Here is a 23,897-nt window from a genome sequence, read left to right on the forward strand (position 1 = left end):
GAGGGCAAAATAGGGGCGTGACAGGCGCGCTCCCGCAGCTCAGAAAGGGCGGGGCGGGGCTGGCGCGACCTCGCCGCTCTGAAAGGTTGGGGGCGGGGCGTGAAGGAGGCGGGGCCGCGCCTCGGCCCGGAAGTGCGGGGTGCGGACGGCCCCTGGCGGCCGCGGGCGGAGACGGCGGCAGGGCGGGCGGGCGGAGCAGGAACGCGGCCGCGGTGGCCGCGGGGCCCGGGAGAGCATGTAGCGGTCGCGGGGGGCGCGGGGCTCCCGGGGCGGGCCGGGCCGCGGGGACCGCTCGCGGCGACATGGAGGAGGAGGGCAAGAAGGGCAAGAAGGTGCGTCCTCCGGAGGGCCGGGCGGGGGGCGGCAGGGCCGGGCTCCGGGGCACAGGGAGGCTCCCGCGGGCCGGCCTTCGGTCTGCCGGCGCCGGGCGGCCGCGGAGGGCGATCCGAGCGCACACGCCGGGGGTGAGCGTGGCGGGCAGGCCGGGCCGGGTGGGTGGCGGAGCGGGTCCCCGCGGAGGGTAGGAGGCGCGCCCCGGGACAATGCCGTTAGGGGGTCCTCTGCCGGGCGGCGCGGCGGGGGAGGAAGGGGCCACGCCTTTCCGCCCCTTCCGGCCAGTGACTCCCCCAAACCCAGGCTCTCCACATGGCCTGTCCCGGGGCACTGCCCAGGGGTTCAGAGGAGCTGGTCCTGCGTGCGGGTCAGAAAGTCTCCCAGGGCTGAAACCTTAGGGACAGTGGGTGTAAGGTTTAGGTATGACCATTGGCTGCTTGATGTCTTCAAGCTTTGGATTCCGAGTAAAACCAGAAGCTGCGCCCCAGGTGCAGCCGGTTCACGGGTTGGGTTTTCTCCGCCTGACACCATCCGAATGATCTCAGTGACCTTAGGTTCGCAACTGGAATTGGGACATAGTGCAAGAGGCTCCTCAGTTTATGTAGTTTTTAAGATGTGGCTTTAATTACGGGGTAGAGTGGTTGATAAAGAAGCTCAACGTTTTAAGGAGACCGAAATAACCACGTGGGAGAAGCTATCATTAAAATGGAAAGTGGGTTTCAATGAAATGTATATTTTTCAAATACAGGCTTTATAACCTGCTTAAGTGTCATCCCTATCATTTTTGGTTTAGTAAACGTGTGCGTGCACGTACTTTCATGTTCCAGTGTGAAACAAACCATGGTTAAGTCCTCTGATGTTACATCAGAGGCAGCTGTGTCCATCATTTGAGCCGCTTGCCACCTGCCTTGTAAGGTGCCCCCTGCCTGGGGTTGTGTGGCGCTGCCTCTTTCGCCGTGTTTGCTTGTTCTGTGTTGTGAGCAGCACATCGAGCTTCAGTGCGGCAGCAATAACCTGCAAAAACACAAATGTTTGTGTCTGGAAGACGGCCCAAGGAAGCCGTTCAGCCTGAAGCACGAGTCTGCAGGGGAATGCTGCCCACTGCAAAGCAAGCAAGCCCTAAGTTTTGAACCAAAGCTGGTAGAAGGCCCTAGAAGGAATTCAGTCAGTTCCCTCCTTCCTTGTCACAGAGAGCCGTGTCGGCCCAGGCCTGTACAGGAGGTGGCCTGTCCCCAGCACTCGGGCCCGCCAGCTCAGTTCCAGCAGAGCACCAGTCCCTGCCACTGTCTTCCACAGTGAGGCCAAACACCCTTCCTCTCTGCTCAGGAGAGTCACTGGGTTAGCGCCCATAGGGGCAGGATGGGATTGACTGGGTTTCTTTTAACCTCCTATCAGCTTTGCTAGGAATGTTACACCATTTAGCAACATTGAAAGAGAAAGAAGCAGACATTCCCAAGCTTTTGGACTAAAAATGAAAAACCAGTAAATTCATAAACTCCAGAGCTGGGTCAGTGGAAAAGTGTAGGTACAGAGAAGGTTGCTGATGGATTCCAATGCCTGTTAGAGGAGCTTCATTGTCTTGTGAGAGGATACACAGTTGCCTTGGGCAGGAGCGAGTGTTTTCTCTGTTCTGCCACCGCCCCAGTTCGTTTTCCCACAGGCAGCTGCACAGGGCTCTGGGACAGGGGTTCCTATTCAGGCCACCACTCAGCACACTTTCCTAGTGCTCTGTGCCACTTGCAAGTCTGTGCAACCTTCCTGCTCTGCTCTCCCATTTGATGTGAGGTCACCTCCAACTCCTGAAACTTGGTGTTAGGTCGTTTTTGTGCAGCAAACTAACCAGAGATGCTGTTCTAAAACATTCACAGGTTCAAGCTGAAAGAGCAGAAGTAATGACCAAAGAGTTTTATGAAAGTACAGCTGTACTTTTGAATTCTCTTCCCAAGTTAGTTCCCTCACAAGATGCAGACTTAACCCTTTAGAAGCGTGGACCACAGGCCCTGTCAGGTCCTCAGATACTGGCCTTGCTACTCAGCAAGCAGTTGCTGGGGCATGTTCTAACATGGCCCAATTGCCCTTGACGGGGCGGCGAGCTGCCAGAGAACCAGTAGAACCAAGTGGGCTTCACATAAGGTGGCCCCAGGCACAGTCCTGTCCTTTCTGAGGCCACGCTGGCATATAGGATGAGAGTGAATAGAAGCCCTGCCATTCCCCTGGAAGCTGCTGGGTGATGGGGATGCAGGAGGAGCCTGCCTGCCGGGAGGTGGGTGGCTGTGAGCATGCCTGGGGTGAGCGTGGGGACAGAGATGTGTGCTGGGTGCTAGTGGCCTGGGCCCACTGGGGCCACTGTTGCCTGGAGGTCTCCGAGGGACTGGCGCCTTGCAGACCACAAGTCCTAATTTGGAGTTTAGAGAATAAACCTGCCTCTTTACAGAAAGTCCTGTGAACTTTGACACCATTCTGTCAGGATGTAACTCCTTTTTGTAAGAAACGTCGCTGCACACTTGAGTTGGATTGCGTGCATTTTTATAAAGATGTGTGACTCCTTGGAGGATTGCAGCCCGTGGGCAGTCACCACTGTGGGAAGTCACCACCTGGCTCAACCCTGTTCGGGTCCCGGCTTCTCCTGCCCTGGCTGCTGTTAGGCTGCAGGTCGCTCCCTGGCTGGCCAGGAATTCAGCCTGAACAAAGTGAAGCATTTCTGCATAGATCTAGTTTATTTGCAGTCTTCAAAAAGAACAGGTGTGCAGCGCCCTGGAAATGTAGGACTGGGTCTGAGATGGCAATGAGGGGTCATTCATTTTCTCATGTTCGACATTTGGGTTTGCCATGTTCCAGTCTTGGAGATGCTGAGATTTTATAGGTGAGATTACAGGATTTGTGAGATTGCTGGTATTCACCCTAGAAACGGGAGGTGGCTAAATGTTTTGGCAGTTGGTGCCCATTGCTCATTATTCTGTACTTGTGTGAATTTTCTGAGAATTTCCATATAAAAAGTGGGGAGAAGACAGTCCTGAAGATTATGGGCCCTGAGTCACCAGCCCCTGTACCTGCTGCTCTCCTGTTGGGTGGCATCTGGAGCACCAGGAGATTGACTGAGACCAGCACCTTTTAAACTTTCATGACTGTAGTCCTAGGTAGCTGTCCCTCGCCTTCACAGTGTGCTAATGTGTGCAAATGTTTGTATAGCTGGAATGGAAGTTGGAAGTAGTACCTCCTCCAAGCCATGTGCTCTGATTGCTTAAAACTGTTAATGTTTTCATTAATGAAACTGTGGGCCATGACCTGCTAAATTGCTCTCATAACTAAATTGATCCCACAGCTGTAACATGGGCTCATGAGGTAACTCTGAGCCTCCATGCCTTGTTTTGTCTTTGCTCATGTGTACTCCTCATTGTGATTCTTTTTTTAAAAAATATTTATTTATTTATTTTTAGAGGGGAAGGGAAGGAGAGAGGAAGAGAAACATCAATGTATGGTTGCTTCCCATGCAACTGCTGCTGGGAAATGGCCCCTGCCAGGAACTGGCCTGCAACCCAGGAATGTGCCCTGACTGGGAATCAAACTGGGAATCAAACGTTCATCTGGTTCATAAGCCCGCACTCAATCCACTGAGCTACACCAGCCAGGCTCACTGTGATTCTTGGTGGCAATGTGGTGCCCCAGGGCGAGGAGGCTGAAGGAGTGGGGCAGAGGTGCCCAGGTCAGGTGGCCCATAGACGGGTTCAGAGTGACTAGCAAATGGCAGGCTCATCACGCTCTGGTTTATTGGAGAGTTCCCACCAGAGTGTCATGTGTTCATTAGTTTTCAACATAAGGAAGCATTGAGTCCCTGCTCCCCTTCTGTTGGCATCTGTGACCTCCTGACCTCCATAGTGGGGACTTAGAACTCACATGGGGACCTTCTCTCGCTCTGTCACTTCTGGGAGCATCCTTTGAGAGGAGGCTGGTGGCCAGGCAAACGTTCCTCTTGGCACCAGCGCTGCAGCGGGACTGCTCCAGAGGGAGAGGCCGGCAGCATTGGGCAGTAGGGTCAGGGACGAGCCCCTTCTGTACCCTGTACATTTGCCCCTGCAGTTACTTTGGTGCCAGTAACACACCCTGCCCTGCTCATCTGCTTTGCTACTGAGTTAGGAGCCACGGTTAAGCCTGGATTGGCTGATCAGCCTGAAGTCACCTTCTCTGTCACCTTGCATGCCACTGACATGCTTTGTGCAGCGAGGAGAGGGCTGAGGGCAATGCGTCTCATTCGAAAAGTGAGCTGCTAACACGCACAGAGGCCGTGATTGTGTGTCAAGAGAGACGTGGGGGCCACCTTGCAACCTGCAGAGCTGGGGAGGTGGGGTGAGGCCCGAGGGGCATCAGGCTTGCGCCTCAGCACAGCCGAAGAGACTGGAGTTCGTCATCTGTTTCTCCAAGGACTGTTTCCCAGCACTGACTGCGTATTCAGCACACAGGCTGGGGACAGGGAGCTCTGGGGCCGTAGACTCGCCACGGGACCCAGAGGACAGGCAGAGGGTCATTAGAGAGTGAGTAAGGAGCCTTTCAGTTACAGAGACATCGAGCCCAAGTGCAGAGAGAATCTTGTGATGTCCCCTCGCGCCCCAGCCTCACACAACACTAGTGCATGACAGCTCCGATCAGGTGCACGAATGCAGCCGCCCTTGCTCCCGGGGGCAGTGAGTTGGATGGCCGTGTTCCCCCACATTCCAGTGTGGAGGCCTAGCCCCCAGCACCTCAGCAGGGCTGTTGGGAGATGAAGTTAGATGGGGTCAGTGGGGTGGCCCCCATCGAATATGACCTCCGTCCTTATCAGAAGAGGAAGCTTGGCCCTGGCTGGTGTAGCTCAGTGGATTGAGCGCCGGCCTGTGAACCACACGATCGCGGTTCAATTCCCAGTCAGGGCACGTGCCTGGGTTGCAGGCCAGTTCCCAGCAGGGGACTCCTGAGAAGCAACCATACATTGATATTTCTCTCCTCCTCTCCCTTCTCCTCTAAAAATAAATAAATAAAATATTTTTAAAAAAAGAAGAGGAAGCTTGGACAAAGGGCCACCCCGGGGTGGCATGCAGCAGGTGGACCCTGTGAGGCTGGGAGAAGGCCCATCTACTCACCCCAGAGAGTAGCCCTGGAGGGTAGGGCTGTTGGCTGCAGGAGCCCCAGTGTGTGGTCCTCGGTCCTGGTGGCCTAGGGCAGTGGGTGATTTCAAAGCAAGCCCAGGGTACCCGGCTGATGTGACAGGAATCTGGTGCAGTGGCCCTGAGCTCGGACTGTGGCTGGGACATGGTCTCTAGCCTGGAGGTCTGAGGACCTGGTCTCCACAGCTGCCTCTGACACCGTGAGGTGACTCAGAGGTGGGCCGCCACAGCACTCTGCGCTGTCCCTGCCCTGAGCACCGTGGGCAGTGCCGTGCCAGGACTCCCCAGGCAGGAGCAGTGCTCAGGTTTCCCAGGTCCTAGTGGCTGAGGGAGCTGAGATGGGAGTTGCCTACTGAGCAGAAACACAAAGACATGTGTTCTTACCCTGAGTTGGTGGCAGCATGTCGCGGTTTCTCAGTGCCTGTGCAGTGTGGCCGTGGGGCTGAGATTAGACACCTGATCTCTGGCAGCAGAGGAGCGCAGTGAGTGTGATCCTAGTAAGTAGGAGCTGGGAATCGGGCTTTTGTTCGAGGCTTATGGGCTTATGTGGCGGCACGCGCGGGGGATCTTGTGGCCCAGGAGGGGGAGCAGCCATTGAATCTGAAAAGTGGAGGAAGATGGATGGACATTGACCGAAGTATTGCTGCTGCTCCCCAAAACCTGGTATGGGTGTTCCTCACGGGTGGGAGGGGGCCATCTCACCTTTGCCATTATTCGTGACGTAGGAGAGAAACTGTTACTGATCTGAATCTACAGTTTGAAACTCCATGCTAGTTTTTCCCCAGAAATGTAGTGGTTTGGGACGTTCTGCTTACATGGTGGGGTGCAGTTTGTTCCTTCAACAAAGGAACAAACCCGCCCTGCATGTCAGGTATGCTGCCCTCCTTGTCACCTGTCAGGAAATGCTCTGGCTCTGACTGTCTCTCACTGCTGCCAGTCGCCGTGTCACTTGAAATACCTCTCCCATTTTGCGTTCCAAGGCTGACCTGCCCCTGGAACCCTCGGTGTCGGGCCGCTTCAGGCTCAGTTCCACATCCTTCCCCTAATGCTGAGTCTCAGCCCCTCCTTGCAGATGGAGTGTACAGCTGCCGTCTGCTTTTTCCAGCCCTACTCCATGTCATTATGGAAAATTTTGAATTCTTGTCCCCCCACCACCTGTATCCATCCCATTTGCTGCCCTGGTGTTTCCCTGTGCGGCCCTTCTCACCCCCAACCTAGCAACCCACCTCGCCTTCCTGCGCCTGTCACGCAGACTCACCTGGTCTGCCATTTCAGCAGGCACTCATTAACTAGAGCTCAGTATTTGGTGACAGTTGTCGCTTGCTGCAAGATACGTCCACCATATGTGTACGTGAGCTAAATTCTGACAGGTACACACACCTGTGTGACCTACACCCTGCCATCACCCAGGAAGTCCCTGTGCCTCTTAGGAGGCCCCTCCCTGGGAAGCCACTGCTCTGTCCCCTCTGCCCCCCTCTGCCGAGAGCAGTCCGTCTGCGTCAGAGCCACCTGCCCCAGGCATTCGTGTGCACGGATGCACATGGCAGTGTCCTTCTGGGCAAGGCCCCTTTGACTCAGAAGCCCACTCTGGGGTTCCCCCCAATTCACGGGCATTATGCTAGGGGTGTTCTTTGTGCATCTGCCATGGCTGGTTCTCCACTGACCTGTCATGGCCCACAGTTCGGGGTGACTAGGAGAAGCTGCAGGGACATTTGCGAGCAGGTCAGCGTGGGCACATTATCATTTCCTGGGTAGACCCCTGATGACAGAATTGCCAGGTGATGTGATGACTGTACTCAGGGTCTGGCACAAATGCATGCCGTTTTTGCTACAGATCTTTTATCACGAAATCACAGGCACGTAACTCTGGGACATCACAATGTCACACTCAAGCACACCACGTAACATTTCAGGCGCAGTGTTCACATGGCTGTCCCTCTCCTTCAAGACAGTCATGCACCTAGCAGGCCCTCCTGCCACTGGCCTCTGCCTGGTGTGTGCTCCCTGCAGATCCTGTTGGTTCTGGGGGCTGGTTAGAACCTCCAGTAACCGCCCTGGCTGGTGTAGCTCAGTGGATTGAGCGCGGGCCTGTGAACCACACGATCACAGTTCGATTCCCAGTCAGGGCACGGGCCTGGGTTGCAGGCCAGTTCCTAGCGGGGGACTCACGAGAGGCAACCATACATTGATATTTCTCTCTCTCTCCTTCCTTTCCCTTCTAAAAATAAATAAATAAAATCTTAAAAAAAAAAAAGAACCTCCAGTTACCGTTTCGGGTTTGTTTTCCCTGCAGTGCCGTTAGTTTGGGCTGCATGTGTTTGTGAGGCTCAGTTCTTCAGTTCATGCACATTCAGGGTCGCTGTGTCTCTTTGAAACAACTCTCTTCCACAATGAAACAGCTATCTTTATTTCAGATATTGTTCCTTGCTTTGGAATCTACTCCGTTTGATATTAATGTAGCCACACTGGCTTTCTTGTGCTGCGCATTTGCAGGGTGTGTCCTCGCAATGTCTGTAGCTCTGTGTTTAAACTACATCTTTTATAAACTGTGTGTTGTGTAGGTAGTTGTCACATCTCACTTTATCTCCTCTCACTACTTCTGCCATTGACCTTTAGTATAATTTTTTAAAAAGATTTTATTTTGCCCTGGCTGGTATAGCTCAGTGGATTGAGTGTGGGCCTGCAAACCAAACAACTGTGGTTTGATTCCCAGTCAGGGCACATGCCTGGGTTGCAGGCCAGTTCCCAGCAGGGGACATACAAAAGGCAACCATACATTGATACTTCTTTCCCTCTCCCCTTCCCCTCTAAAGATAAATAAATAAAATCTTTTAAAAAAAGATTTTATTTTTGCCCTGGCTGCTGTGGCTCAATGGATTGAGTGCTGGCCTGTGAACCAAAGGGTTGCAGGTTCAATTCCCAGTCAGGGCAAATGCCTGGGTTGTGGACCAGGTCTCCAGTAGGTGCGCAGAGGCAACCACACATTGATGTTTCTTTCTGTCTCTCTTTCTCCCTTTCTGTCTCTCTGCAAACTTATTTACAGAGAGAGGGGAAGAGAGGGAGAGAAACTTGGATCCATTGCCTGTCGTGCGCCCCCAACTGGGAACTGGAAATGAACCAGTGATCTTGCTTTGTGGGATGATGCCCCACCTGGAGCCAAGCCGATCAGGCCAGTATAATTACTGATATGGCTGTGTTCGTCTACTGTTTTGCTATTTGTTTTCGGTTTCGTCTTGTGCTTTGTTCCTCCTTGTCTGTCGTCTTCTGGGTTGCGTATTTTCAGCGCTCCATTCTGTTGTGAAGTGCCTGTTAGCTGGCTCCCTCTGGGCGACAGTGTGCGCCCTGTCCCTGTGAGGTCGTGAAGTGACGCTGTGCCAGCTCTCGTCGATGGGGGCCTCTCAGCAGTGTCGTTCTGCTCACACTTCCCCTGGCACATCGACACACATTTGCTTTATTTCAGCTACTCCTGTGCGTGCTGTCAACCCAACGTGACAGACAGCGTGTTTGCTGGAAACAATCGATTTTTAATGCCTGTCTGTTGAAATAACTTTAAAAGTACATGGCAGCTGCAGGAGCAGCCCGCAGACGTCCACCCGACTCCCGCTGCTAACTCTCCCGACCTGTGGAAGACCCTGTGGGCTCTGCTCCATTTCCAGCTTCACCTGCTGAGACCAGCTCTGCCAGGAGGGTAGTGTTGGTCCAGCCTCATCTCGGGCCTGGACCCCCACAGTAGTGCCACCCTGACCCTTGCTGGTGCTGTGCCTGTGGTGGCCTGTGGTCAAGTTTTTCCGTTGCACATTCTTGCTTATTCTTACTTTACTCACAGCTACAGCCCTTCACTCTAATTATTTACTTGAAGCTCCAATTGCCCCACACTCAGCTCTGGGGCGCACGCTAGGCCATCTCAGTGTCCTCCGATTTTCATTGTGGTAGAAGCCCCACCGCACACAGCTTGCTTCCTGACCGTCTCTGAGACGGTGCAGCCATGTTGAAAGCCCACACGCCTCACTGAGTGGCTGATGTAATACCCTCTGAGCCCTTGCTCACGCTTGCTCCCATGCTGCGTCCTGGCCCTGAACGGAGCACTCGCTGTTCCTTGGAGCTCTGGCTGCTTTCCGTGGGGAAGGCATTTAGAAGCCACAGTCTGGGCTGCCGTGGCGCTCGCTGCTGCCAGTTGTGCAGGCACCCTGGGGCTGTCCACTCCCTGACAGGCGCCTCTTGGGGCTTTTTTCTCCACTGAGCTTTGGGAGACCTGTCATTCTTTCCGTTCAAGGCTGAACGGCACCTTCTCCTGTGGCTTACTGTGCCTTGCTCTCACAGCAGCTTGTTTGCTCCGACTGGCAATGCAGATGCAGCCTGTGGCTGCCCTCGCCTGCATTCGGGTGTGTCTGTGGCGTCGGCTCCCGAGGTGCACTCTGCTCGCACTCAGCTGTCGTTTTGGCAGATGCTGGCAAACTGCCCATGCCGCTGCAGTTGCACCAGTTTGTATTCTTCTTTAAAAATTTGCTTTCATTTTATTTTTTGGTATCTTTCCGGTTTTTATGAACAACAGTTAATGAGAATGCTTGTTTTCTAGGAACCTTACTCACATAGCATGTTAGCAAATGGAGTGTTTGCCCAGCCAGTGGATGAAAATGGTAGTTGCTGATAATTTTGGATTTTATTTTCAAAATGAACTTAAAATTTCTTTATTTTTATTTTATTTTTCCAACTTTTTAATTTAATTATTTTTCAAGTACAGTTTTCTGTCTATTACTCCCATCCCATCCCACCCCCATACTCCCCCCTCCCTCCCATTTCCACTCTTCTCAGTTGTTGTCCATGTATCCTTTATATATGTTCCTCTAAATCCCTCCCCTAAAATTTCTTTCTTAAAAAATTTATATCTCAAAAAAAAACCCCAACAAAATATACTCAAGGAAAAATAATGAGAAGCCCCTGTCCACTGGAGACAGCCATCACGTACGCTGTTCCTGCCCCTTCTCTGCGCACACCCTGCTCCATGTCCGCCCACCGGCGCGCTTCCTCCTGGTGGTCTCAAATGCTCCCTTCCTGCCCACTGGGCACTGTGCTTCCTGGAGAATCTCCCTCACTGTCTGGGGACATCTTAGTGCCACGAGGTAGAGAGAGCCCTGTGCTGTTTCAGGGGACGGAGGGCAGTGGTCTTGCCAGCTTGCATCCTGACTGCATTGCCCCCCACCCCCACCTGCGGAGTCGCTCCTCCGAGGGCACTGTTTCCCTCGCTGCTTCAGGCACATGCAGAGCCAGGCAGGGCAGGGGCCGTCCTTGAGGTAAGTCAGGAATGGAGTCGCCTGGAAGGAGGCCGAGGAGCTGAGTCCCTGATTCTGGAGATCCTTCCCGAAGTCCCACTGTGATTTTTTTAAATTTTATTTTAGAGAGAGGGTAAGTGAAGCAGAAAGGGAGAGAAACATCCACATGAGAGAGAAACATCAATTGGTTGCCTTCCGAATGTGTGCTGACTCGGGGTTGAACCTGTAACCCGGACATGTGCCCCGACTGGGAATCGAACCGGCCACCTTTCAGTTTGCAGGATGACATCCAACCAACGGAGCTTCAGCAGCAGGGCCTATTGTTTTTTAATACTTGTTATAAGGAGCCGTCAGTGGTACCATTTCTGGGGAGTTTTGTTTTTGTTTTTTAAAATTTACTGATTTGAGAGAGATAGAGAAAAACATCAATTGTTGTTCCACTTACAGACATGTTTGTGTGTGGAGACTTGTATGTGCCCCAATTGCGGATCACACCTGAACCGCTGACATGTCAGGATGATGCTACAACCACTGAACTGCCTGGCCAGAAACCTGATGCGTGTTTCTAAATGTCATTTTATTTTGAAATGATTCCAAACTTTAGAAAAGCTGCAAGAATGGCATGAGGAACGCCTGTGCCTCTGCCGAGTGTGCACTCAGGGTGTGTCCGCTAGGAAGCCAGGGTGGAGTGCGATGCCTGCTGGTCCTCCCCCTCGGCAGGTGCCAGGCCTCTGTGTGTGCCACTCTTGTGTGGCTGCCTTGGTGTGCTCACCTGCCTGTGCACAGTGAAGGTCAGGTTGGCCAGATGGGTCCCTTCTAGTCGCTTGTCCCTGGGGGCCAGGCTGCTGTTGGGCTGCTCCCAGCACTGCTCCTTGTGGGCGCAGGACAGACTCTGTGCAGACCTGACGTACCGGCCAGGTGGCACAGGTGCTGGTACAGACAGCTGCAGCCTTCGTGGTGGTGACCAGGTGAGGTCCTGCCCAGCCTTCAGGGGGTCAGGCCTGTGGTTGCCCACTCACGGAGGTATCTGGGTTTTGTCTTGAGGAGGAGGGGTCTTCCCACCTCCCAGGGGTCTTTTTCGGAAGGAGACTCCTGCAAAACAGATGGGAAACAGAGTACCTGGTGTTGGGATGTGATGGCGGCGCATGACTGTCCCCCTCCTGGAGTTGATTTCTGGTGTGATCCCAGTGAGAGTGCCACCTGGCGCTTTCTGGAACTAGACCACTTAACGCTCACTGGTGTTTGGAACGAGGCACAGCAGCCAGAGCACCTCTGAAACAGAAGGGCAGGAGGGACTGTGCAGCACTTGCCACCGACACGGAACTCCGCCACGGGCTCACTCCCCGGGACCTGGGCGTGGACAGCACCCCCGCTGCCACCACCACCCGGTCTGTCCCTGCAGAAGCAGGGCTGGGGATGGGGTGGGGACACATTAGACCCACCTCATCATGGACAGCAGCAGGGTGGACAGCAGGCCGCTCAGAGATGTGAATAAGAATAGACAAGCCTTATACACAGAAAAGTGGGGAGAACTCTGCAGTGACCACCAGGGAGGTGAGAAAGCTTGCTTCCCCATCACTCAAGCCCAGAAGCTGTGGGGCGGTGCCCATGGTCTGGTGACATCAACAGAAGTGAGAGACAGCAAATCAGGGAAGATATTAACAACTTATAAAGTGAAAGGTAAATATTCTTTATATAAGGCTCTCCTAGAAATAGAACCAAAACCCATGACCTGAGAGAAAAAGCAGGCAGGAAGTGGGAACAGACAGTTCACAGGAAAAGACACACAGGTGGCTTTTAAACGTGTGACAAGGCAGTGCACACTTGTGCGTGTGTACTGAGGTGGGAGACGTGGGGCCTGCTGGCGTCCTTTCGGGTTTGCCACCAACGTCGCGTTTTCAGCCGGAAGCTGATGGCAGCTGTGGTCACCGTCCTTCCGGTGCCTTCACTGGAACAGCAGAGACGGCAGAGCATGCATGGGAGCTGTCGGCCCAGGGGGGGCAGCCACAGTGCCCCCACGGGAACCCCTCCTCCAGCAGATGCCCCGCGGGGTGGGCCCCCGGAGAGCGAGGTAGGCACAGGGCAGGGCGCAGGGTGGTGGTGCGCCTGGGCCCTGCCCTGAGGCCAGGGGTGGGGGTCCTGGCTGTCTTTGGGGTCTGAGAACCTGGCCTGCAGGTGGCTTGCCTGGCTCGACCACCGAGTTCGGGAATGAGGAGCCGCAGATGTCACAGCTGCCAGGGACCAGAGTCTATGTGTGGACTCTCGGTCAACGACGACCCAAGACCTGAACTGGAAAGTAACCGAGGGGGAAAAAGGTCAGGAAGAGCACACTCACTGCCGCCTACCCACACCTGGAACTTCATCCTCAGCCCCTGTGAGGGGAGGCGGGAGCGGGCCTCTGCAGGTCTGAGCGCAGCTGTGCCCTGCTCCTTCCGAGGCCTCTGCAGCTGCTGCAGAGGCCCCTCGTGGTGCCTGGGCTCCATCCGGAGCATCGGGCTCATTCTGGGGCTGGGCTGGTCCTTTTGTCTTTCTGGGTCAAAAGTCACAAGGCCCTTCTGGCACTGGCGAACCTGGGCATGTGGTAGAATTAAGTCATTACAGGGCTGCAGCCACTGGTGCAGACCACAATGCTGGTCTGCTGGTCTCCCAGTGCATCAGTTCACTGCCACTTACTGGAACCGGGTGTTTCCTTCTGCTTCTCAGCTAGAACTTCCCTTTACAAGTTCACATGCGAACGAGCATCAGCCCAAACGCTAGGGGGCCTCTCGCTCACTGTTCCTGGGAAAGCTGAGTCCGTGCTGGCCGGCTGTCCTGTGTGGACTGTGGTGGCAGGGGTAGCTGGCTCCTCACCTGGATAGATCCCTCAGCCTCAGGGTCAGGGGTCCAGGGGTGGGGGGCCCAGGGCCACTGTATTCACCTTCAGGCTGGCCGCCCAAGCAGCGCCTTAAGAACAGGCCGGTTGGTACTCTGCTTACCATGTAGGCCCCTGGCCGCGTCTCATCCCCAGTTCAGGGCCTGTCCACCTGCTGTGGGCTTCTGTCCCCGGTGGAGCTGTGACCTCTGCAGGGCCTTCCTGGGGCCTAGTCTTCAGGGGCCCCAAACAGGTGCGTGTTAACCAACCAGCTTTTACTGATGCCCTGAGGGGCTGCCCGGGGCAGGAGGGGGGTTCAAGGTAGGAGAGTGAGTCCGGATGCTGCCTTTGTACATGACACAACTTCCCTCTAGAGGAGAAGCAGTTCGAGTGCTGGTGAGCATGTTGATGGCCACTGCTCAGGTGCAGTGTGGTTTGTTTCTGGGCTGTTGGCAGGGCTGGGCCTGCTGCAGGTCCTGCTGCCATCATCTGTGGGGCCCTCCGAGGATGGAAGGTGACCCTGTGGTCTGGTGTGGCCTCCAGCTCCTGGTTCCCCGTGTCTGGTGGTTTCCTGCCTGTTGGTGCTTGTGTTCTCTGGTTTTACATCCCTGGGGATGACCGGAAACAGTGACCCTTGGTGCCAGTGTGGGTGACAGCACAGGGCTAGACGTGTGCCCACAGCACTCGGGCTTCCTGCAGCTCCCAGGGAGACAGACGGACCTGGAGCCACAGGTGGCTCGCTGGTTCACCTGCCACACCCTTGCTGTGCACATTTGCTGCAGCTGTGGGTGAACCTCCAGGGCCACCCAGACCTGGCCAGGGCAGGAGGTAACCCAGGCTTGGGGGGGAATGTACAGAGGGGCACGAGATCTGTTACTGCCGCAGGAGAGGGAGGGTTGGCCTTCACTGTCGGCTGCTGGCACTGCAGCCTTGGCTGCACCTGCTCGGGCCTCTCAGGTCCTGGAGTGCAGTGACCTGCAGAGCCCAGAGGTCGGAGGACTCGGTGTTTCTGTGGTCTGGGGGGAGCCTCCTTCCCACCCTCTTCTTGTCCACTGGGAACTGGCACCTGACCTTCCAAGTGTCAGCACACAGGTGAAGGCCCAGTGCACCACGTGGGTGTCTGGGTGCTCTCTCCACAGCTCATGCAGCCCACTCCTCTGCGTGGGGGCCGTGCTGGCAGTAACCGCAGCCATTGCCTCTCTGATCGCAGCCTGGGATCGTGTCGCCGTTCAAGCGCGTCTTCCTCAAAGGTGAAAAGGGCAGAGACAAGAAAGCCCATGAGAAGGTGACGGAGCGGCGCCCCCTGCACACAGTGGTGCTGTCCCTGCCGGAGCGGGTGGAGCCCGACAGGCTGCTTAGCGACTATATCGAGAAGGAGGTGAAGGTCAGTGCTGCCCCGGCCCACCGGGCCTGTCCATCCCCCAGTGAGGCGAGGGGCTGTGTGTGAGGGCTGGTGTACACAGCCCCTGACTCCTGTCCTCGGGCCCTCCTGGCTCCCCCTGCGGTGGCAAGCGCCTCTCTCTGGTTGGCCATGTGTTCTGGCTCCTGGGCCGAGGGCAAGAGCGGCTCTGTGTGCTGTGTTCTCGGCCCAGACACAGGTCTCCAGGGTCCTGTTGAACCTGTGCCCGGGGCCCTCTGGGCGGTCTCCCTGCTAGACTCAGTACAGCGAAAATAGGTCAGTAATGAGGCACCCCACCAAGAGGTCGGGGAATGGGAAAGGAGGCAGTTGTGACCCTGGACAGGGAGCCGATGGGGCTGGGCCACAGAACTAAGAGTGAGACACCATTCACATCACTCACAAGCAACACGCCCACACACAGACAGCAGCATGTGTGCCGGCTTGTGTCTGAGAAGTACGCGAAGCTGTGACAGCTGCTGCAGGTCTGGGTAGTGGATGCCAACTAAGCGCAGGGCCTGGAGATGCGGCCTGGACGAGGTGCCAGCCCTCCCCATGCTGGGGTTCAGGGTCAAAGCAGCTCTTTACAGAAGGCTGGCAGGGTTCTAAAGTTTATGTGGAAAGGCAACAGCATAGAGGAGTCAAAATGGTTTTGAAAAAGGAGAAAAATGAGAGAATTCACATGCTGGCCTCAGAGCCACGGCAGCAAGGGTGCAAGGGGTCAGCAGGGGGGCTGACCCAGACCAGTAGCAGTGACAGGGACCCACACGGGCACGCCCAACATGTCTCCAGGTCCATGGGAAGGGTTGGCAGAAAATGAGTCCCTCTGGCTTGCCTCTCACATGAAATGATCTCAAAGTGGAGTGTGGATGTAAAGGTAAAATGTAAAACTGTGACCTTTTTTAGAAAACAATAGGAAACTACCTTTTTTTTTGTTAGTTCATGTCTTTAAAAAATTTTTTAAAGATTTTATTTATTTGTTTTTAGACAGAGGGGAAGGGAAGGAGAAAGAGAGGGAGAGAAGCATCAGTGTGTGGTTGCTTCTCATGCGCCCCTACTGGGGACCTGGCCTATAACCCAGGCATGTGCTCTGACTGGGAATTGAACCAGTGATGCTTTGGTTTGCAGGCCAGGGCTCAGTCCCCTGAGCCACACCAGCCAGGGCTCATGTCTTTTATTCACACGTGTACAGTGACTTGTCTTCTGGTTTGTCGAAGCAATAGGCTAGACAACGTTGTCCACAACAGTGTCTCAAAGTGGCCAGCCACCAAAACCACAGCACCGCACTCCCCTGAAGGCACTCCGTGCGCAGCCAACGCTGCTGCCCCGCTGCTGCCCCGCTGCTGCCCCCGTGCACTCTGTCCTGCCCCAGGCTGGCTGGCTCAGCCCTCTTCCTCTCCTGCCTGAGCTCCTCCAATTGGTGTGAGGCTCCTTCCTCTTCTGGGTGCCACTGCGGGGTCCTGGCGTGAGGTGGAGGGGACTTCCTCTGAATGCCATGGTCAGAAGTCTGCCTGCCTCCTGTTGTCATTGGCTAACACAGAGCAGCCTCTGCTGATCAGGAGGCGTTCCTTCCTCATCCTGGCTCTGGGCCTCCACCTTTTCTCTTGTACCCGAGGGTTTGGCCTCGGGCATGCTGGCCTCCCTATAAGGGTCTTCCCAAAAATTGGCGTCTTGGTGGCAGGTCCACCACAGATGGTGGATTGGGAAAACACACGTTTTTTGTTGTGATAAAATGTCTACAACGTGGAGCTTGCCATCCTGACGCTGCCCGAGCACAGCCTGGTGGCACTAAGCGCTCTCCCACTGCCATGCTGCTGTGGCCCAGTCTGACTCCGAGCTCCTCATCCTGCAGAGCAGCCCTCTGTCCCATCCCGAACTCGCTCCCCTCCCCCAGCCCCTGGCTCCACCATCTCCTGGCTCTGGTTTCTCTCATTGGCGTCGTGTTCTCGTGGCCCGGCCATGTTCTAGCAGGTATCAGAACTTCCTTCCGTATTTCTAAGGCTGAGTCACATTCCAGTGTGTTGATGGACTACATTTTGTTTACCCTTTATTCTTTTTTCTTTGGGCTTATGCATCTGTATTGAAGAAAAATAAGTCACTTAACAGCAGAACTCCTGGTTGGCTACTCCCCTGTAGTCAAGTTTCCGGGGCTCTCTGTGCACCCTGGGTGGTACTCCCACATCAGACAGAGGATATTTGCAAATATTTTCTGTCCTGCTGCCTTTTTACTGTGTGGCTCATGTCTCTTCACGAACAAAATTTTACATTTCACATGAAAGCCGGTGCTTAGTTTGTCTGTGCTTAGTTGTTGTTGCCACACACCTGCCCCATGGTTTTTGTCTGTCTGTCCACGTGGGCTCAGCCTCATCTGGGCCCCACTGTCCAGTGGACCCAAGGAGAGTTGTCGACTTTCAGTTAGTCGGGTTTTTCTTGGGGGGACAGGATGAGGTGTTGAATGGGGGAGGGTAGTCCAGGGCAGCGACCCTGCATCTGTGGTCCGCGCAGGGCTGGCAGGTGCGGAGGGAGGGTCTGCTCCGGGAAGACGTCCACGAACACTAGATAACTGAAGAGCAGTGTCGGTGGCAGAAACACAGCGCTGTGTCACACCCAGACTCCCCCACGTGGCTGACAGGCCCTTGTGAAGCCCGCTCAGGCTTGTGGGCACTTGGGCACTTCTCTGTCTGCCCCCCTCGCCTCTGGCCCACGGCTGTGGCTGGGGTGCTGGGGGTGCTGTTGTATTGGGGCCTGCTCCCCATGCATGGGCTTCTCCAGAACTGGGGCACCTCCCAGGGGCCACACTTTCAGCCCAACCGGCCATGGGCTACTGGCGGAGGAGAGGCTGGGTCGCCTGCGGCCAGGCCCTGATGGCTGACTGCCTTCCCAATGGCCCTTGCCTTCACTCTCTCTCAGTACTTAGGTCAGTTGACGTCTATCCCAGGGTACCTGAACCCATCCAGTCGGACCGAGATCCTGCACTTCATAGACAATGCGAAGGTAAGTTACCACCTTCCACCCCCAGCCTCTGACATGGCCTGCTTCGCCTCTTGGCCACAACCTCTGACCCTGGGCCTCTGTGGCTGTAAGAGACGACCATCCCATCAAGTTTGGTTCCTCAGTCTGAACAAGACTTTGTCCCCAGATGTGTGGCTCATAGTTCTGGGCTGCCTCCACATTTTAATGACACCCAAACCCACGCTCCATTGGTCCTAGTCTGCAGGCCTTTCCTGGGACACCCTCAGGGTGCGTGCAGGGGGCCCCAACATCTCGGCATGACTGATGCCTGGTCACCTCTTCCAGAGAGCCCACCAGCTCCCCGGACACTTGACCCAGGAGCATGACGCTGTCATCAGCCTGTCTGCTTACAATGTCAAGCTGGCCTGGAGGGATGGCGAGGACACCATCCTCAGGGTCCCCATCCATGACATCGCTGCTGTGTCCTACGTGCGGGACGACGCTTCGCACCTGGTGGTCCTGAAGACAGGTACGACCTGGGGAGTGGGGCCTTGGCAGCTGCAGCTGCGTCCCAGCAGTGGAGGGGCCTGTGTGGGGCAGAGCTCTGGGGACAACCCCTGCCTTCAGTGTCTGAGAAGCAGCCCTCCTGTCCCTGAGGTCAGTCTCAGCCAGAGGAGGGCAGGACCCAGGGGAGCAGGGGGGACAGGTGCTGAGCCTTGCCCTCTGCCCAGTGCTGCCTTCTCTGGGGTAGTGGGGTGTCCTCTGGTATCTAGGCTTGGCAGGGCCTCCGCCCAGCACAGCCAGCATTCGGGGGCTGAAGGGCTTTCTCTGGCCTTTCCCTCCACCGTGGCGGGGCCACCTCACTGGGCACCTGGACAAGCTGCCCTCAGTGCCACGGCCTCTGCCCTGAGGAGTGGGCACCGGGCCCCTCAGTGGGGATCCAGGGTTGGTGCTGCAGCGTGGACTCTGTCCCCAGAGCCCCCTGCCCCCCACCCCCCATGCACGCATGCTGTGTGTCGGGCAGCACAGAGGGAAGGTCGGTAGTCAGTGGGCAGGGAGCTGCTCTTCAGAGCCAGGCTCTGGGAGAGGCGCCTGCACTGCTGACTTGGAGCGCGGGCAGCCCTTTAGGGTGGGGGCAGTCAGGGCATGCCTGCCTGTGTGCCTAGGGGTGTTGCTGGGCACCCACACTGTGGCAACCCTGGTCAGAGCCCCTGGGCTTTGGGCTGCTACACCTGGCACCTTTGTTCGGCCCACACGAACATTCTCTCATGAATTCTCACACATGGACTGACGCACCCACCTCACACCCCTGCTCTGTCACCCACACTGAGCAAGCGCCCCTCCACCCTGTCCCCGTGTCTCCTCCGTGTGCCCGCCGAGTCTACTCAGTGATGGCACGTCCTCAGGTTGGAAGACTGCTGCTATTTGACTGCTTCAGTCCTCAGAAATGGCAGTTTCTGTGGCTCAAACTGGTGTGGAGGCTGTGATGGGACTCGCCTCATCCAATCTGCACAGTGACCGTGAAGGTGGGGGTGCGTCCACGCCCACGGCGCAGTGCGTGGGCAGGACTCTCGGTCCAGGTCCCCACCCAGACTCTGCCCCTCACTCGCCCTTTGCGCCTTGCCTCAGTTTCCCCACCTCCTGTCAGGACCATGTCCCCAGCCCACTGTTTATTGCCTGGAACCCTGTCAGTACCTTCTGTGGAGCAGATCAAAGGGAGCTGAAATCTGGCCATCTCCCGTCCTGGCCTAAGCCGCTTGTCCTTCTGTGTGCAGATGTCAGCAGCTCAAGGAGGGTGGTGTCACCCTCCTTGGTGTGAAGGGTGGGCAGCGTGGAGGCGGGTGCCGCCGAGGCTGGCCCTCATCCAGACAAGGCGGGGGAGGCCTGTGGCCTGCCCACAAGAGCCTGTGGCCGAGCCCGCGCCTCCCCTAACCTACGCGGTGTCCACTTCCCAGCCCAGGACCCTGGCGTCTCCCCCAGCCAGAGCCTGTGTGCGGAAAGTCCCCGAGGCCTCGCCGCAGGCTCTTTGTCCGAGAGTGGCGTGGTGCCTGTGGAGGCGTGCTGCCTGGTGGTCCTGGCTGCAGAAACCAAGGTCAGCAGCCTGGGGCCCGACCAGCCCTCACCCATCCAGGCTGGCCCTGCCCCTGCCACGCTCAGGCTCCCACACACCCAGGCCCAGGCCCAGGCCCCGCCCACACCCACCCATCCCTCCCTCCTCTGTGTGATAGGGGTCTCAGTCCCTTGTACCCCCAATCGGTGCCCTGTGGGTGGATTCCTGGGAGCAGTGAGTTAGGGTTTGGGGCCCCATCAGCCACTTGAGGGCCATCAGCCTCCAGGAACGCCTTGCTCTGCCCCCCCGCCCCGTGTCATTTATGTATCTGTGAGGCGGCAGTGACGCAGCCAGGCAGTTCCTCTTTATTGCCGCTGTCCCAGCCATCCTGTCCCCACTGGAAGCCCCTCTCAACATGGCCCCATATCCTGGGGGCCCTGCTTCAGCAGCAGGCATGTGGAGCCCGTGGTCTCTGTTGGGAATGCCGTCCCCAGTACCCCAGCCTGGGACAGGGGGATGGGTGGTGGCCGGAAAGGTGGTGGAGGAGCTACAGGGAGTGTCCTGGCAGGCTGCTGACCTTGGCCCTGGGGGACACTTGATCTTGGTGCCAGTCGGCACCGAGGGGTCAGGCTTCTGGGTGCTGCTCCGCCCTATGACAGGTGGCCGCGGAGGAGCTGTGCTCCCTGCTCGGGCAGGTCTTCCAGATCGTGTACACGGAGTCTACCATCGACTTCCTGGACAGAGCCATCTTCGATGGGGCCTCAACGCCCACCCGCCACCTGTCCCTCCACAGCGGTGAGTGATGATGGCGGGCGGGCAGTGGAGGGCCCGTCTTCTCCCACCGGGGCTCTCCTGCTGCCAGTGCACAGGAACGTCGCTGCCTCTGCCCCAGGGGCCAGGAGGTGTGAGCCGACACCTTGGTTTCCAGGCTCTGTAGTTTACAGTCACGTCACTGGCAGGGTCAGCCTGGACAGGTGTGTGCCCCATACCAGGCCTGGCCTAGTGGCTTCCGGTGTGACTTTGAGGGCTGAGAATACCCTGCTGGAGCCACATGTGGCTGCAGTCACTTCACCTGACTCAGAACAGGGGCCAGGGGGCTCCTAGCACAGGGGCCGTATGTGGCTATTGGGACTTCCTTTCAGGCCACTGGGCTTGCTTCGGTCAGGGGGTGGTGATGGTGGGGTGTGGGGTACGGGCGAGTGCAGGAGCCCTGGAGGCTTCAACCCAGACACTCTCGGGCGCCGCCACACCCCACATGCCAGCACACAAGACACCCCCGTGCACACAGCCCACTTCAGCCAGACCTGCTGCTTCTGAAATCTGAAGTTTATTAAGGACTCGTGGCTTCTGCAAGTCAGGTGCACAGAGAGGAGGCTGGTGGCCAAGCAGCCCAGTGTGGCCTCTCTGTGCTGAGAGAGCCCACCTGCCCCTCCCCGGGTCTCCCACCAAGGCTGGGAGCCCGCTGCCCGAGGAGACCCTGTGTGTGCTGGGGGCTCAGTGCACTGACAGGCCCCCACACCCCACGGCTCAGATGTGGGCATCCCTCGCTATGCGTGGGGATAGCCCGGCGTGCCTTGGGCTCCATCTCCACACTGCCCTGTGTGTCCCTCTGAGGCTGTAGGGACAGGCCGCATCCTGCCTTTCATCACTCCTGGGGCTTCCTCTGTCCTCAGGGCTCTGACTGGGAGGCAGTGCTTCATGGGCCCCCGAGAGGTCTGCAGAGGCAGCCCAGGACGGGCACCCTGTGTTGGGTCAGAGCTGAGCCGCCTCCTTTCCCGGCGCACGCTGTCATCTAATGTGCTCTCGGGTCCCCGGCTGGGACGTAAGGTTGGCAGGGGCCCTGCCTCCGCCCACCACTCTGACAGTGCTCCCGCTGCCGGCAGCGTCGTTTTCCTCCCGTCCTCTCCCACAGTCCCACACTCTGTCACCTGCCTCAGCTCTGTCCCTGCACGCAACAGTGCTCTCAGAGACCTTGTGGTCTATCCTGTGTGTTCTCAGGAGCAGCTGTGCTGGGCCCTTCACTGGTCTGAAGTTCTTGGCCTCGAGCGGCCCGTCTCTGTCCTCTGCTTGGTCCAGGCTGGGATCAGGGTGGGTCTTGGCCTCTGCCCTTGTCAGCTGTGTGACAGGGGCCAGCTGTAGGGCTGACCCAGCTGCTCATTTGAGCGTGGGCTACCACGGCGACCCTGGCAGCTCAGAGGAGATGTGGTGAAAGCAAGGACGCTGCTGATGGGAGCACAAACCACAGGCGGGCCTTTTCTTGTCCTTCGTTCTGGGGAGCCCTCTGCTACCCCCAACCTCATGAGGCCCCCAGGAAGAGTCCCCATCTGAGCGCTGACCCTGTTCATATGCCACCTTGTGACAATGCTCTGTGTTTCCATACAGACGACTCTTCCACCAAGGCGGATGTGAAGGAGCCGTATGAGATGGACACCAGCACCTTGTGAGTTCCGGCCCTTCACGCAGCCCCTCCCTGTGGGTGCCTAGTCCCTCAGTCCATCCAGTGGGCTCCCCAAAGTCACACTGCTGATGTCATCACTCTGTGTGAGACCCTGTGGTGGTCACCTTCCACGTCCCTCCCTGTATCTTGTCGTTCCCTCCCCCCAGCAGTGCTCTCCCCCAATGGCAGGCCCCTCTCTGTCACCCACCCTGCCCCCCGAGCTACCTGGGCCCCACATGTGGTCACAGGTGCAGGTACAGGGCAGGGCTGTCCTTGCAGCTCCTTCCCTGAGTGCGTGCCCACGGTGCCCCATGCCAAGACAGCCAGCGAGAGTGAGCTGAGTGCCACGGCCGCCGAGCTGCTGCAGGACTACATGCTCACGGTAGGCGGGGGGCCATGTGGGGGGGCACTGGGAGGCTGCTCTGGGTGCCTGGCCCGGCGGAGGGCTGCGTGCGTCCCTGAGGGTAGGCGCGGCTCTGGCCTGGCTCCCTGTCACCGCCTGCTCCCTGCAGCTGCGCACCAAGCTGTCCTCACAGGAGATCCAGCAGTTCGCTGCACTGCTGCACGACTACCGCAACGGGGCCTCGGTGCACGAGTTCTGCATCAGCCTGCGGCGGCTCTATGGGGATGGCCGCAAGTTCCTGCTGCTGGGTGAGGCCGGGGGTGGCGCTGGTGTGGGCCTTGGGGGTTAAAGAGGACGTCACTGGGTGGAGGGGGGTGCGCCATTGCAGCCCAGAGTCCAGGCTGGTCGATGGTGGCTGGTGGAGGGCTCTGGGCCCTGGGCCCTGGGCCCTGGGCCCCCAGCTCAGGGCATCCTCCTGGTCTTGTCTGGAAGTGAGTGAGCCCCAGGGGGTGGAAGCGCAGTGGGGCGGCGGGGGTGCCTTGCTTGGGGTCTGCCCTGGTCTCTCCGCCTGGGACATCCTGGCAGAGCTGCCGCCTGTGGGATGTGCGGGATCAGGTGTGCACTGTGTCTGCAGGTCTGCGGCCCTTCATCCCCGAGAAGGACAGCCAGCACTTTGAGAACTTCCTGGAGACCATTGGGGTGAAGGATGGCCGCGGCATCATCACTGACAGCTTCGGTCGGTACCGGCGGGCCATGAGCTCCACCTCGACCTCCACCTCCAATGGGAACAGGGCAGCGGGCAGCTCCGATGACCAGTCTGTGCCCTCTGAGGGGGACGAGTGGGACCGCATGATCTCGGACATCAGCAACGACATTGAAGCACTTGGCTGCAGCATGGACCCGGATTCGGCCTGAGGGGCCGGTGCCACAGGCTGGCTCTCCCGTACAGGGCTGGGGCCAGGCCGCCCTATACTGTGAAGGAGACACTGGGGGGCAGAGGCTGCCCCGAGCCGCCTACATGCGGCCCCACCTGTGGGCCGGACCCCAGACAGTTGTGGTTCTCGCACGCGACATCCCTGTCAAAACTCTCAGAGACCCAAAGAAGTTTACTGCAATGTGAATGGTTT

General features: G+C 57.3%; 1 protein-coding gene across 4 annotated transcripts; it reads left to right on the plus strand.

The window, feature by feature from the left end:
- The first annotated feature begins 178 nt into the window (after positions 1–178).
- CCM2 (CCM2 scaffold protein) lies at positions 179–23,891 on the plus strand. Of its 4 annotated transcripts, none has more exons than XM_037041045.1 (10): positions 179–332; positions 14,803–14,976; positions 17,899–17,982; positions 18,286–18,469; positions 19,896–20,032; positions 20,650–20,785; positions 22,373–22,430; positions 22,707–22,809; positions 22,940–23,078; positions 23,405–23,891. In XM_037041045.1, the coding sequence occupies exons 1-10, from the start codon at positions 303–305 to the stop codon at positions 23,683–23,685; spliced, it is 1,326 nt and encodes a 441-aa protein (XP_036896940.1). In that variant the 5' UTR covers positions 179–302; the 3' UTR covers positions 23,686–23,891. The 4 variants fall into 4 exon arrangements, with proteins under 4 accessions (XP_036896940.1, XP_036896939.1, XP_036896938.1 ...); XM_037041044.1 differs by lacking the exon at positions 179–332 and adding an exon at positions 11,213–11,296; XM_037041043.1 differs by lacking the exon at positions 179–332 and adding an exon at positions 12,272–12,812.
- Positions 23,892–23,897: the final 6 nt, after the last annotated feature.

The sequence above is a fragment of the Sturnira hondurensis genome, unplaced genomic scaffold (assembly GCF_014824575.4).
Source record: "Sturnira hondurensis isolate 20B ecotype Veracruz unplaced genomic scaffold, ASM1482457v3 Scaffold0002840, whole genome shotgun sequence".
In the NCBI taxonomy this organism is placed as follows: Eukaryota; Metazoa; Chordata; class Mammalia; order Chiroptera; family Phyllostomidae; genus Sturnira; species Sturnira hondurensis.